The 16,516-nt window shown below is 38.4% G+C and overlaps 1 protein-coding gene across 1 annotated transcript; it reads right to left on the bottom strand.

The window, feature by feature from the left end:
* Positions 1-751: 751 nt before the first annotated feature.
* On the bottom strand, positions 752-4,440 carry ATXN7L3B (ataxin 7 like 3B). The gene has a single exon (XM_014841440.3). It carries the CDS (start codon positions 4,086-4,088, stop codon positions 3,795-3,797), a length of 294 nt encoding a protein of 97 aa, XP_014696926.1. The 5' UTR covers positions 4,089-4,440; the 3' UTR covers positions 752-3,794.
* Between the last annotated feature and the right edge of the window lie 12,076 nt (positions 4,441-16,516).

Below are 16,516 nucleotides of genomic sequence, written 5' to 3' on the forward strand. Positions count from 1 at the left end.
GATAATAGCATTGAAAGTATTTGCTGCAGCTGGATTTGAGCGTTACGTGACTCAACACCATGTGACATGTCTATAAGGTTCCCTGAAGTATCCTACTGACTGTTTCCTCTGGCCCCCTTTCTGATAATTTTTATTCATCTAAATATTATTTCCAATTTGGACTATTTCTTTAATGAACTAGAACATTTAGCAAACAAGTGATTTGGATCAGTACTAAGGAGCCATATGTACAATTTCCAAGGGAAGTGTTCTAACTCTGGATTAAGAAGGGGAAGAAATGAGAAATCTCAGAATTATTATAAAAACAAAATGAAAGACCAAGAGTTGAGGTAAATTAAAAAGCATTGGGAAAAAGCTATCTTTAGAAAGGCTGATTTGCCTTTTGAGAGCAAGAATATTGGCTTGAAATGGTTATATACATCAATACCTTGACTTCCATTCAAATTGAACTATCTTTCACATTGAACTTATAGTAATAGGCTTGGATTATACATATTTTACCACCTTCTTACCTCCTATGGAAATGGGAAGATTGTATACAGTTTGTTTCTTTTACTGGATGTTGCAGAACGCTAAATCTGCAGGACTAGATGGAAAAACAAAGTTGGGCAGAGCTTCTCCATCTAGTCTGATAAAACTTCCTATTCAAGAGAAAGTGACTAAGGGTCAACAGCAATTACTTCAAAACTTATTTTACTATGTCAATACCTGAAAAACATATATTTTAAAAGATGAACATACAAAGTCCAAATAAAGTCATTTTTTAAAACTTTATTATTGTTTACCAATGGGGAGATGCAGTTTATTTACACCAGCAGCCATAGGGGCAAGGGGAATACACAGTTAAGTCAGCAATCTGTATAGGATGGACTACTTATGCAAAAATAAGAATCTCCAAAACAAAGGACAGTGGTGGGCTTCACTACACTTCCCCAATGATCCCAGCATGCGACAATGCCAGGCAATGGCCCCAGGCATGCGGTGGTGGAAAGTAACGTATGGAAGAAAAAGCCACAAACCACAGAAATTTGTAAAGAACCCCTTTCCCCCCATACACACACACACTCAGATACATAATAGAATTACACAGTGATCAATACACTAATTGAAGAGGGAGGGAGAGAAATTCTGCTGTTACAGGGAAAATAGGTAGGCAAAGGGAGAGTTCCTAACCACTGTCAACTACATGGTAGGGAGCATTCTCTCCCCAAAAAGACTTTGTCCCCTCAGGGCACCTGTTGGACCTAGCACACCTTACACCCATCCAGGGCAGGAGGCTACTGCCCTAATAGTGGGGGGCAAAAAATAAAAACTAAAACCAAGAGGGAGGTAACGTGAACCAACCATTACTCAAAACTACTCCCCACTTCTTCCTCCTCTAACAGGAGAAAAGGCCAGAAAGGAAACAGTAATGTGACAGTCTGCACTCCCTCTCTGAAGGAAGAGTGGACCATGGTCCTATCTTCAGCCTGTTTCTCAGACATTATTTGAAATTAGGCCAGTCTCACTTAAAACCTCCTTACTCTCTGTATCCCCTTAGAATGAGATGTTTACAAAAAGGGCAGATAACCCCAAAAAAGCAAGATATTTTAGCTCTTGCTTTTTTTTTTTAAAGTTATCACAATTCTTGGATTGAAGACCAATCTGTAACTAGGTCCTGACCCTAAGCACGACAACTCTGGGGGAGAATGCAGTAAGATAGTCTTGAGGCCTTATTACTATGGTTCCCTTAATCCTCTAAAGTATGTAACCCAAATCAGTCCACATGGTCCAAACAGTTCCTTCTGGGATAAGGAAGGATACATGCACAGCAAGGGTTAAAGAAAACGCACCAACTCTATCCCCGTGTGTGTCAGTCAGCCTTGACTGCTCTTCTGCCTAAGTCCTAAGAGGCGGTATCCAAGTGGAGGCGGGGAGATATGACTCCTCAGGAAGTTAAGACAGAGCAGGAAGGCATACTAGCAAGGCAGTCCTATAGGAGAAATGCTTAGGTGTGACACTGCCTTTCATATACAAAAACTTAGGTTCCTTTCTCATCCTAATCCTAACACAGAAAGCCATAAGAAAGATTCTTCTGAGTCTCCCACAAAAACAAGAAGAAAAAAACATAAGAAACTTAAAAGAAGCCAAGGAAAGGGTAACTGGGCAGGCTTCAGAAGCAGGGGCATCAAGAGATGAAATGAAACTGGTCAATGTGAAAGCAGGGTGGCAGGCAGCACCTGGGGTCATGAGCTGCACCAAATAGGCAGTGGAGCAGGGACGTGTGGCCAAGCCAGAGAGATTAGGCTGGGTCCCTTACTAGGGCACAGAATGAGGTAAGAAAACATTTCAAATAGAGCAGCACCGTTCCCGCTCACCTTGGGGCTCCCATCCCTCTACACTTCATAAACCCTCCATCAGGGAGTAAAGTGGAGGGTAATTTTGATATGCGGCTCACACTTCCCATCCTCCCCATCCCATTCCCTGAAACCAGGGCATTTCTAGAGGCCCTTTCCTGACTTCCAACAACAAAAGGACAGCTCTTGTAAAGAAGGTCCAAAGGGGACCCAGTGGAGAGGGCTGCCCCTTGTGAGAGGCAGAGTGACGAGTCTAGATGTTCACCATAGCAGAGCTTTGTGACTGCCCAACCCAAGTAACAGGGGCATTCAACAGGATACTGCACAGTCAGATGAGATGACCCAGTCCTGCTCCTTGGCTCCTAGCACTAACCCATTCACATTACTGAGGGCAGCTGGAAGAGGTCCTCTCGGGACTTAGCTTTCAAACCACAACCTCCCGCACAGCCATGATGCTCTTCTACAGTTCAGTCTTGCCCCTGGGGTGGAAGGCAGTTAGTGACCTGGCATAAGGACCAAGTCAGGCTCACAAACTGGCTAGATAACTAGTAACAGAGTAGGAAAATGACTGCCCCACCAAACGCTTGTCCACAGCATAATGGATCCAGATATGAATCTTGCAGTTTGAGAGATCGTGCATAGTTGCAGAGGCCCCCCACTACTTCCCCAACAGATCATAACTAAATTCTCAGCCTGCCTGGATAACCAAGGGGTCCATTTGCCAAGCCTATGCCACAAGGTGGGGTGCCAGAAAGAGGGATCTGTTCAGCAGAAGGCTAGACTTTGTCCCCAAGACCGCTGTAGTCACTGTAAATGCTGGACCTCTGGGAAACTGGTGGCTTTGACCTTTTCTCTCGTTGGAGCCAAGACCACAGAGCTTCGCCTACCAGATTCAGCCGGGAATTCTCTCTCTCGGTTTTCCCAAATTGTAATTGTTAACATCCAGACCTCATACCTGACCTTCATTTGTCTTGGCGAAGGCCAAATCAGAGGCTCAGAACTCAGAGGAGCAGTCCCACTGAGGCCCAACCATCGAGGCCTGACCATCAGTTCTGTCCACACTGTCAGTTATCCAGGAAGCCCTTGACATCGGGCAGACAAAGGCTGAGGAACCAAAGGATTTTATATGCTGGGCACACAGCCACACACCTGTGCACTGGGGACAGTACTGGGATCTTGCGCACTTCCTGGTGTGTTTACAGATCAACCTGTATTGCATGGCGCGCGGGACGCACAGCTCCTCCTGCCCGGGGTTTCAAAGCCGACCCCAAGTAACAGACTTATAAAAGGATCCTAATTCCTAAATTCTCCCCTTTGGGTTTATAAAGGCTAGGATCTTCAATGGGAATTGGGACTGTTGTCTGAGTTTTTTTTCCTACTCAGCTACCTAAATTCTCCAATCCACACGACCAGTCTGCGTCCCTGTCCTGGTCACCCCCAGACTCGCTCATGCTGCAGCTACTGGAATTCTGGGGGTGAGCGCTGCAGCTGCTGATCCGGCCCGCTCCCGGCCTCCGCTGGGAGGGAGCACAGCGGGAGGCGGCACGCTCCCTTCTCCTCCACCGGCTGGATGCCAAAATCCTTCACGTTCCCGGTCTCCGCGAACTCCAGGTAGAAGTAGCCACACTTGACGGCCCGGTGCACCTCAAAGCAGAAGCCCAAGCAGGAATCCTCTATCAGGTCTACGTATATCTCCTGCGCGATGGCCTCCAGCTTGTTGGTGTCCAGGTTGGCCAGGGAGATCTCCTCCATCTTAACCCGGGGGCGGCGGCGGGTCCCGGCGGGAGGGTCTGGGACGCGGAGGCCCGGCTGGGGGGTGCGGCTCGGCCGCGGGCGCTCTCAGTACTCACGGCGGGCTCCGCGGGCCGCGCTAGGCCTCAGGCCTCCGGGCCGCACCTCGGGCAGGCGGGCGGGGGCGTCCGCGGCGGCGGCGGGGCAGCAACAGCCAGCGGCGCCGGCTCCGGACCCCCGAGTCCTTCCGTGACTTTCTGCGTCTCCGGGACCTGTGCTCTGCGCTCGGGCCGCCCCGGACTCACCGCCGACGGCCGCGCCTCACCCAGCACCCGGTCGCTTCCGCTCCTGTCTGGTTTAGCCCCGCCTCCCTGCTTCCGCTCCCAGCCCGCATGCGCACTGGCCTCCGCAGACTCCAGGGCAGTTCCTGGCGCGCAGCTGCCGGGAAAGCCTCGGAGTGTGTGAAACTGGGAAGAGCTACGGTGTATGCGGCTTTCATTATCTCTAATTGTGAAAAGATTGCGGGGATGCTATTTTATATTACTTTATTTGTAGATGTAAACGTTCACTAATGAATTCAGCACCTATGCCTAATTGATTCCCTCATGAAGAAGGAAAAAATAGTTATGTGCAAGTTTGTGATATGATCTGAAATACAGTTTTAGGAACAGTTCTCCTGTTAATACATTTTGACTTGTACAATTGACTTGTAATCGTTTATAGTACTGCTGCAGTTGTCCTTTAAATCCACTAGATGGTGCAAGGGAACAAATTACAGTATAGTTTATCTTTCAGTCCTTTTTTGAGTGAAAGACTAGGCGCTAAAGGCATAGTTCATATATATTGATCACATGAACCTAAGGCATTTGTCTCATGTATAAGACCGTTAAGTTGGAGTGACTATAACTAGATCATCATATACATCTCTGAAATAATTCAGGGAGAAATTTATATGTGTTTTCTCTATTGCAGAGCAAGGAATTCTGAAATGTGTTAACTATACTGGAAGAAAGAGGAAGCTTTTCCTACAATTGTGCAGCATGAATTGAGAGAGCGAAAGCCAGTCTACCTGGGTTTAAATCCTAGATCCAACATTTAGTAGTTGTGTGGTTCCTCATCTGCATAAAGCTAGTCCGTGTTTCACAGTTCAGATTAAATGTTTCAAAAAAGTTCTCTTGTGACAGGGCCTTACATGTAAGCAAGCATTCAATAACTGTCAAGCTTTTAAAATCATATTAGTTATGGACTTGAATATAAGAAAATCACTGTAGTATTCTCTTTAGTTCTTTGCCAGTTTTTTAGTCCCCACAGGCAGCACCATGAAATAGAGAACACTTTGTATCTTTATAATTTATCAAAAAATAGATGTAACCAGAGAAAGGAAATTGAAAGAAACCACATATTTATATCTGTATCTTTCCAGAATAGAGGAAATTATAGATGTGTATCTTTCCAGACAGATACAAATAAGAATTTTCTAATGTATGTGATCATTAGAGCACTCAAATAGTTTTAGAATTCATTCTTAATATCTCACTCTATATTTTTATGGGTAGAGGGTTAAGGACCAATTAAACTTATTTGGTTTATGAGTAATTAGCCAATACTTGTACCCATGCAAATTTTTTTATTTTGTATTTTGTTGTCTTAAAAACCACACAGTGGCCGATATGGAGGATTTTGAAAGCCTACGCTGTTTGACTCATATACAATAAGAATTTTTTTATCTGGGCAGAATTTTTTTTCCGTTGCAGACTTCGTATAATTTATATGTTCTCCATTTGAAAATCGGCATCATGTTTTGATATAAGTTGGAATCTGCAGATAGCCATACGCTAATTCATAAAATATGATTAAGTGCACACATTCTTGCGTCAGAGTGGCTCCTCCCAGTTATTATCTGTGTGAACTTGCCCTATCTACTTGTGTAAATGTCAGTTTTCTCATCGTATAATGTTAATAACAGTTCCCATCACATAGGTTTGTTGTGATATTTAAACATGACAGTGTATATAAAAGTCTTCACAAATTATCTGACAAATAGTATATAATATTGTATCGTATACCTACTGGTGTAAAATGTCCGGTTGGATAAGAAAATGCAAATATAAATATAATCGTTTCCATTAACTCCTTCTCTCCCATGCTTTCTATAAATTTAATTTAAAGCAATGCTTCTCAAACCTTAACGTGCATGTGAATCACTCAGAGTTCCTTTCAAAATGTACATTATGATTCAGTAGGTCTAGAGTAGGACCTGGATTTCTGCATTTCTAACCTATTTTTATGCAGCTGGTTCATGGACCACACTTTGAGTAGCAAGGAACTTGAAGGGCTTGTTAGTGGACAACTGTTCTTCATAGTGATTGTCTCTCATGTAATGTGTTCTGGCCAAATTATCATGAGAACCTTTGCATACTTGATTTTGACAAAAGAGAATAAGAGATTGTTTTCCTTCCACTTAAATCCTCCTTATATTGTGAGAGTTGGAACTCAAATCCTCAATTTATTTAATGAATAGAGGCCTTCAGTAAAATTTACTTCAAAATATATACGGGTAGAACATCATATTGATTGAAATTCAAATAATCAGGACCATCACGAGGTTTAGATTTCCTGTCAATATTTTATCTCATTCACTCTTATAAAAGGATCATGATGTCAAAAATTTGCACTGATGCCCATTGTCAGCTTGTCACCCTTCTTCTACTTGTATCATTTAACTAGATTGCCTTACATTTTTCTTTCTTCTTCTCCCCAAAGCCCTCCCCGCCCAGTACATAGTTGTATATTCTTGTTGTACGTGCATGTGGGATGCCGCCTCAGCATGGCTTTATGAGTGGTGCCATGTCCGTGCCCGGGGTCGCAACTGGCAAAACCCTGGGACACTGAAGCGGAGCTCGCAAACTTAGCCACTTGGCCCCGGCTTACTTCTTATTAAAGTGTACCAAAACTCTTTATGTTAAATCAACGATATGCCACAAAAAGAAGTTAGAAAGAATTCCTTAGTTCTGTTGAAATTAGTAGGGTTGAAGATATTTAAGCCTTTGGTATAAAAATAAAATAAAAAATAGAAATTTCATTATCTAAATCATTTTCTCAATACAAAGCAAATAACAGGGATTAGTTCTTCATAAATAAGTGATCTTCAAAGTATATGCACACCATATAGGCTTAAAATATTTAGTGCGTAAATTAAGGTAAGTAAAAGGAATGTATTGTGAAATTTTAATAGTCTGTCTTTATTCTCCTCCTATTCAATAATTGTAATATATGCACTGGGAGAATCAACTCTTTCAAAGAGGAATTTGTTTAAGTTGTTATTTAAAGGTTTTTAGTAAAGACTGAAATTCCATAAAACAGATATTTTTAAGAGTCGTACACTTTTTGCGTTCACATAAAGAAGAAGAGTGAGACAGTAGAGTGCATGAGGGAGAGACCTGGGAGCCAGAAGACCTGAGTTGCTGTCTTGTTTCTGCTGCTAACTTACCAGGTGACCTTGGGCAAGAAGGGAAATTCATATTTGTAAAAACACAGACAGCTGAGCTCATGGTTTCTGAGTGTTTCTTTTAAAGCTAGATTTCTGGGGGCTGGCTCGTGGCTGAGTGGCTAAGTTTGCGCTCGGCTTCGACAGCCCAGGGTTTTCCTGGTTCAGATCCCAGGCGTGGACATGGCACTGCTCATCAGGCCAATCTGAGGCAGCATCCACATGGAACAACCAGCAGGACCCACAACTAAAATATACACCTATGTATCCGGGGAGCTTTGGGGAGAAGGAGAAAAAAAAAAAACAACTAAATTTCTATGAATTGAGGAATCTGAGGACATAGGTTTCACCAAGTTAAGGATCAAGTAAATTGTTATGTATTGGGCCACAGAGTTCAAATGTTGGATCTTAAACTGGACACCTGAGGGTTTTCTTATCACAAACTAATCTGTTTTACTTCCTAGGGCGTCTTGCCGCTTCTCCACATTTTACAGTTAAGGAAGGACCTTATCATCGACTGAATACCAGCTGGGTGTGGTGGTTATCTTGCCTCACATCTGAAGATCTTACTTGTAGATAGTCATTTTTAGTTGAGAATTTTAATTTGTCTAGTGATTTTGACTCCTATGAAATCCATTTTCACTTATAAAGTATTCATTAAAATGTTACCTGTTTTTCTTCACTTACCCAGGTATTTTAAGATGTGAATAGTAAATCAAAGGGAGGGAACATTTGGCCATATTTTTTCCTCTTATAAATAGTACTTTCATTGGACCATGATTTATGTCAAAAATAAGATATGTAGTATTACGCCTTTTTGTCAGTAATTTTCTAAAAGAAATATATATGTCTCATCTCTCAACAGTAAACAGCCACGTGTCCTCCCGGGCTTGGCCAGCTTGAAGTTTCAAATTCATCCTCTGCTGAAATCCATTTTTAAGATTTGCATTTAAAAACTGATTGTCATGCCTTGCTTGAGACTCTGAGATGGCACAATTTGATATTAAATAGGGATGTCATGCTAAAATTACAATGCCTAAAATAAATTTACGATTTTAATGTGCCCTACTAAACTGTGAAATTAAGGTGATTTAGTGAATTTTGGCATTTATGACAACTCTAGCTTATGACCTACTGAAAAGAAAGACACTGTAATCCTGAGCTAACTATAGTTTGTGAGCAGTGTGGTACACTAATCTAAAGGAACAATTTTAGTACTTCGTATAAGATGGCCTTTTTTAGAAAGTTGATCTTTCGATATATCCGTTGTTCCGAACCACTTGATTTATGCAAGGGCCGCAGAGGGTCTTGGGAACTCTTCTGCATATTGTATATACAGGTATATAGTTTTAAAAATAGTTTTTAAAGTGTTTGTGACACTGCCCTTGAAGGTTATAAGATACTCGTAAATAAAAATAGAGTAATTATTGTTGGCCCCTCCGTTTGTGAGACAGTCTACGTGGGGTGCTTGTGCTTCCCTTATGTGGATAGAAGGACGCACCCAGAAAAATGCAAACTCGAACACTGGAAACAATTTGTGATTAGGCAATATGAATGTGGCAACAGATTTTTTTTTTTAAAAAAAAACACTTATTTTAAAGGAATTTCAAACTTATAGAAGAATTGCAGGAATATTACAAATATCTTCTATATTTCTACCCTTCACCCCAATTTACTCATTAACATTTTGCTGCCTTTACTTTATCTCTTTCCCCCAAGTTTCATTACCACAAACTAATCTGATCTATTGTTTTTCCTAATCTATTTGACAGTAAATTACAAACATCATGCCCTGTTATCCCTAAATATTTCGGGGTGTGTGTGCCTAATGAACAGAGTATTCTCTTATATCACCACAGTACACTGATTCAATTTAGGATTTTGACTAGTTTAGAGTTTGGCTAATACTATTGTCTAATGCATAGTCCATATTAAAATATTTCCAATTAAAATATTACCTAACAATGTCCTTTTTGACATTTTTTTTACCCTGGATCCAACCAGGACCACATATTCCATTTACTTGTCGTGTCTATTTAGTCTGTTTTAATCTGGAACAGTTTCATAGCAGAGAATTTTGAAAATAAAACAATGATGTACACGACTTCAAAGACATTCAATTTCAATGTAATATGGGCGGAATAAAAAATATGTTAATGACATGCAATTTCCCTAATTAAAGCCTTAATTATGGGAAAAATTTATCTTGGCAGATCAGGAGGCTAAAGCAATGTTGCTTAAAAATGAAGATGATTCTGAAGAAAGCTTATCTACCAGAGTCAGTTTACAACGCTGACAGCCAGTTTTCTTTTAGACATGGATGCCTTTCTGGGGTTTGTACTGCATCAGTTTTTAATATGTTTAATGGCAGTAGCATTGATTCGTTTTCGTCCCCTGCTAGCCCTGTATTTAAGAGATCTTGGTCTTGATGACTCTGGTTTTGCCAAGCACAATACTTTTCAGAAATATAGCCCTCGAAGTTGGTGAGGAGTTTCTATGACATGTAAACTGTTGAGTGAGCCTGTCCTGTTTAGTCAACATGCCTTTTGATTGCTAGTCCACATCAGAGTAAACCAGTGGCAAGGGGCATCTGCACACAGAGTCGCTGAGGAAAGGTCATGGCCTTTTTTACATAACCAGTCTAACAGACAAAGTAGGAAACTGAAATAATATCTTCATTTCTGATATAAAAAAAAAAACAACTAGGGCCCAAAAGGTTAAATGCAGAGTTAGGACTACACATCAGGGCTTCTGACTCCTAATTTTCTTTCTGTTACACAATGGCGTCTCCTATATTTACTTTTTTATTGCAAAATCATCAGTAACGACTACTTCCTAGAATGCATTTCATAAAAATGCTTTGGAATCAGCATTAATATGTAGTACATCAAAATCTTACTGCCAATGTAGCTTTTTATGTTAGAGCTTCAAAAGGAGCATTTTTCGTATTAACAAACCATGCATTCCACAAAAAGATGATCAACAACTTAGAAATGTATTTTGAGAGAGTTTTAAGAATCAGTTCTTCACACAAAAGATCTTACTGCCTAAAAGCAGTATCATTTTTAGAACTTCTCCACCAAATTGCTTTTAAATTGTTTGGTGCAAAATTAAATTTCTATCTTTCTTTTTTTTCTTTCTTTTTCCATAGTTCTTTGCTTTGAGGTTATAAAGAAGTTTTCATGTAATTAATTGAACATACTTTTTTTTTCGTAACTTGACTAATGTCCATTAGGTTTGTTTTTGTTTGTCTTCTCCCATCAAGAGCTGTCTCATATTTTCTTAAGTCAATCTGTTAAACTGGTGGGTGGGATGCTTTTCCTTCTTGTGTTCCACAGACAGGCATCTGGCAGTTGCCACCAAGTGAGAGTTTAATTTTCTTGCAAAAATCTTGGTAAATGTAAAACTAAGAGCAAATTTAGGTACTAACATAGGGTATCTCAGAATCTCTCACAGAGTAATTACGGATTTTTTTTAATTAAAGTAACTCTGGTTTCTCTTTTTGGACTTCACCTCATACGGTGTTATCTCTTCTTTTCCTTCGTTTACCTGAAACTGCTTTTTGTTTTTCAATTCCCAAAGGAATTCCAGATCCTTGATTTGTCCCCATATTCAGAGATTGTTAGTTGTCTCCTTGTCTCACTTTTTTTTATATTTCCTAAAACTCCCTTCTTAGTTTTCTTACTCCAACTTTACCAGTCCTCACTCTTTATGAGCATCAATACCTACTTTTGCCACTCATTTTCTTAGCCAACCCCCTGCTATTAAAAATTTATTTTAGTCAACTATAATTAAATCCCTAACATAACCCTCAGATGTTTTTCTCCTATTTCCTGATTTGTGTGATTCTCATTTGCTTCAGGTGCCTAGGCCTTGTAGTCTGAGGACAAATACACATAAATGAGTGCACCATCACTGGCATTTAGCACAGTGCCATGCATCTAGGGGACCTTTAATACCTGATATACCGTCAGGATCTATTGCATCAAGTTATAGAATTGAATTTCATTTTAGAGTATTACCAACTATTGGTAAAATTAATATGTAAAACTTATGTTTTTTTCTTTGGACTCCTCAAAGAACAAAGTAAAAATTTAATTATTTTAACATAGAATAAAGTTCGTTCAATCTTCTGGGTCCACTGGACATATCTCTAAGTCTAAGCTACATTATAGAATCTTGGTGATCTTATTGTTTTTGTATCTTGAAACATTTTGCTAATTCATCATTATAGAAACTGTTTCATCAATAATCATGAATTATTCCTAGTTGTATTTTAAAAGACAAAAATAATAAGAAAACAGGTGAATGATGGACTCATCTACATTCATAGAGCTAGCTAGACCTCAGGCCAAATCTGGGTCACTGCCTGTGTTTGTAAATAAAATTGTGTTGGAACAAAGTCACATTTATGTATGTGTTGTCCACGGCCGCTTTTGCATCAGAAGCAGAGTTGAGTAGTTGCATCTGAGACCATATGGCTCACGAGTCTATAATATTTACTATATGGTCCTTTAAGAAAAAGTTTACCTGTTCTATGGTTCTGCTAGAAGGATAAAATAATAGTGAAAAAATTATCATCCTTCACTTTTCTTATTCTGTTGCTTAAAATATTGCATCATCTTTCATAAAGGTATAAAAGAAGCCTGGAGACACTATCTCTATAGTCTGCTTTTGGCTTTTATTGAATACAATTGAGAATTCAGAATTTTTCATTTTCTGCCCTTATGGCACAGAGAAGAAAATTGACAGAAGATGTTTTACAATTATTCGATGAAGTGAAAGATATATTTAAAGCGACAGATAACAGTGCTCTAATGATGGTGGTGAACTGGATCATGGATGTGAAATGGAACATGTAAGTAGAATCTCAGAAAATCAGACAATGCGTCTTGAGATGACAATATCTAGATGAATTTCCAGAATCTATAAGAGAACAATGAATTTCCGAGAAAAAATGGAAATATAGTTATTTCATCCAGTTAGTCATTAAACAGGAAAGACGTCATTGGGCACTGTTTTGCTGCAGCAAGGACCTTGACTATTCTATTTTGCTGAAAGAAAATGTGTACTTATGTTTTTAATCATTTATGATGTTCGTGTACCAAAATTTACTTGTTATGAAAAGGTTTATAAAGTTTAAATTTATTTAAAAATTTATGATATAGTTGTTTACCATTATCTCTTTATTCTACCTCTGTGAATTATTTATTAAATGACAAAATTATTTTTAAAAGGATCCATTGCACCCAGGTATCAAATGATGGTGAGAATTGTTTTGACACATTGAGGGTTAAATATTAATGACAAGAAATAAAGAAGAAACATATAGAAAGAATAGACTTGGGCAAGGTAGATTTAGTGGTTTAATTTACGGTTTTTAAAAATCAGTATAATATTTCTGTATTTTATGTTGTGTTTATTTTTGTCTGGCAAGTAGCCTGTTTGCATCCCACACAAAATCTCAAGCCTTCGTATGTAAATTGGCTTGTATAAAGAGCTTTCTCTCAAAACATACAAGTGGCAAGTGCCCTTAAAACAGTTCTGTGCAGTGAAATTCTCTTCTGGTCAAACATAGACACTCTTACCGTCCTTCTCTAGATCACATGTCAAGTTCCAGGAGTAATTTTGTTTTGTAGATTTTCCTTTGTGTGCCTGCCTTTTTCCTTTATTTTTAATTCAAGCGGATGTTTCTGCAGATATATTTGCACGTGCTTACTTTTGGTTCCTTATAAATTTTCCTTGGGAGTTCTAAGGAAATAACAAGGTAGTTTTTTTTATTTTTTAGCCCAAAAATACTTGTTCCCATAAATCCTACATACATAAACAAGGCACAGCTTAGAATGCAAACAAATAAAAAACCCCTGAATATTAGGATGAGCCAAGAGAAAAATAAACATTATTTTTTGAACTTCTCTCTAACACTTGAAATAATGAAGTTGATCTTTTCGCACTGTACGTTTTGACACTTGGTGATATGGGGAGACAAGTCAGGTTAATGGTTTCAGGTTTAAATTAGGCAGTTTGCAAACTGACAGATTTACTCATTTTTTACCTACGTTTCTCTGCACAGAGCCAGTAATCATTCCATACAAATCTCACTATATAATGTGGTTTGTTTATTTTGCTCTTAACATGGAAGAGACAAGAAATGGGGGAAAGGTAGGAGAAATCTTGTTAGTTTCTGATTTGACAACAATTGCCACCTTGTATTAATGTCTCGAAAGAGTGCATTCCTTACATCTACCCTCTGGTGTCATTCATTTATAGCTTTTCCCATATCCACTTTTGTTATAGCAGTATGCATGATAGTTAAATCCAGGGACTCTGAAGGGAGAACGTGGATCCCTCACTATTTGTATGACCCTGGGCGATTCCTGTAACAGCTCATTCTTAGTCACATTATCTGTAAAATGGACATTAAAATAGTGCTTTTCTTATAAGGTTATAGTGAAAGTAAAATAAAATGTAAATTGCTTAAAGAATGTTGGACATTCAGTAAGTATTCAATAAACATAATCTTTTTATTTCTTATAATGATGTAGGAGAAATACTAGTCTTTCAACTCAAATGATCCTGGTTTTCAATTGCTTATTCCCATAATAAGTAAATATTGAAGGTTTCTTTCTTTCTTTTGTCTTTGGAACTTGAAGCACAGTGATAAAGGGGTCTAGCCCCTCTTTCAAAGAGCTACTTAGTGGAGGTAGAGGGGTAAACATAAACTCATACAATTCAGAATTATGAAAGTGATGATAAAAATGAGCATAAACTTCAGTAGACATGCCCAAAATGTAGCGGTCAGTTTTATGTGCAGGGGAGGGAAAATTTTGTGGGAATTTGACCCTTTATTTAGGACTGGGCAGAAAAATATTGCTTGTCAGTAGATACAGGTACAGTGAGGGACATTTTAGGTGGACAGAAGAGCATGATTAAGAGTATAGAGGTATGAAATAACATATTGTATTCATTATCTGTAAATTGTTCCTTATAGCTAGAGTGGAGGAAAACGTGTTTAGAAGCTGGGGATGGGATGGAGGAAAAACTGGAAAAAAAGACTTGTGGTCATTGAAGGGTTTGATTTTTGGAGATTTTATATGTATTGGAAAAGTTATCCGGCATCTATATGGAGGATGAAATGGAGTGTTATAAAAGCATGAGCAGGAAGACTAACTCATAGCCTATTGTTGTAGTCCAGGTGAGAGATCATAAATTCATGAACACAACAGCTTTGAAGATAGAGGGAAGGAAACGCTTATAGTGAATACATAAGGGATCAAATTGATAGCATCTGTTTGGGTTGCAGTAAGAAAAACCTCACAGAATGACAGAGACTATGAAATGAGATCATTTAAATAAAAGTACTTTGTAAGATACAAAGCTTTGCATGATTTTTAGTTGTTATTCACATTCACAAATATATAGGGAATGATTTTAAAGACTCAATTAACATGCTGTCCTGCAAAGTGTATCTATTGTCTACTCTTAAACTTAAAGCTTTTAGGTTTTCAATTGTATTTTTAAATAAAATCTTTCAATCTTTGGAGACTGTCCTAATAATTCGAATATAATTGTGGGAACATATTCCACCATTATGGGTGTTCCCATAGAATTGAAGTTTCCTGGGTACTCATAACATCTGATCAGATTGACCAAACCTTAAACCAAAGGAATTGTTGAGGTAGTATGGTTACAAACAGATTTTTATAGTGTTTTAGTTATAAGAATAAAATTGGAGGCATTCAAAATAGACTTACACGGTATTCCTGTTTGAATTGAGGCTCAGCGTGTTTTCATATGCAGAGGTTACTGGGAAGCAGCAAATTAATTTTTAAGTGATAATCGTTTTTTCACAGAGCTAGCTAAGGCCTTTACTGGCCAAAGTCCTATAAACCTTGACAGACAACTGCCCTACTTGTACCCTAGGTCTTTGACTCATTTATCGTTGGAGGAATCCAGCCATGCCTGGCATGAGTTTAAAAACATTCAGAGATCTTGTTCTCATATTCCACATTTTGGGGCCATTTATCCATTGACGTTAGGTCTGCCACATCTGTTCATGCATTTAAATGAAAGTTAAAGACCTTCTTTTTTGATCAAGTGTTAGTGTTTTCATAATTTATATGCACCACACTATTCTGGAAGAGTTTATTCAGAACTATTTTCTCTCTTTTATTTGTCATTGGTATTTTTATGCCTTTTATTCTGCAGCCTTTAAGATGTGATGTGAATAAAAACAGCTTTCTAAATAAAGATTGATTGTCTGGTAACACTTACCAGATAAACAACAGTCTTCATATGAGACTAAGAAAAATACTGTATATGTTGGTTTAAATGATAGAATAGCACATATACACAAAGTTACATCCTCATATACATTTTAAAGTTAAATTGGGAATTTTTTTGAGAAAAACTATTTTGACAAATGCCTTATTCAAATTGCTGAAAACATCTGTATACAATGTTTTCTTAATATGGATATTGGAACCACCAGTTTTTCCCCAGGGAATTTGATTCTGTCCTACGGAAAGGAATGTCTCTGATTGAGACTGAATGGAGTCATTCCCAATCACATCCACAGGTCAGAAACCTCTCTTACTTAAATTTCCTTCCCTTAATCTTTAACAATCTTTAGTCTTTCGCAATCTTTCTAACATCTTTTCAATCTACTGGAAGAAAGTAGAATGTTTGGAAGAAAAGCTACAAGCTTTTCCCATACAAACAAGTGTGTTAGATTTCTATTCACATCACTTCATTAAAAAGTATGATGTGCATCAAAGGAGTTAGATTTTCTTATTGATCTTCAGTGGAGAATTGAGCTTCTGTCTATAAAATAATAATGTAAAATACCTTTTAAAATTTCTGGTAAAGTGTGATAATATTAGGAAGAAGTATAAAGAGCACAATCATAAAATAAAATGGTGTGAATATACTGTAAATGGAATTGCATCAATTATCAGAAGAA

Source organism: Equus asinus, chromosome 4, assembly GCF_041296235.1.
Source record: "Equus asinus isolate D_3611 breed Donkey chromosome 4, EquAss-T2T_v2, whole genome shotgun sequence".
In the NCBI taxonomy this organism is placed as follows: domain Eukaryota; kingdom Metazoa; phylum Chordata; class Mammalia; order Perissodactyla; family Equidae; genus Equus; species Equus asinus.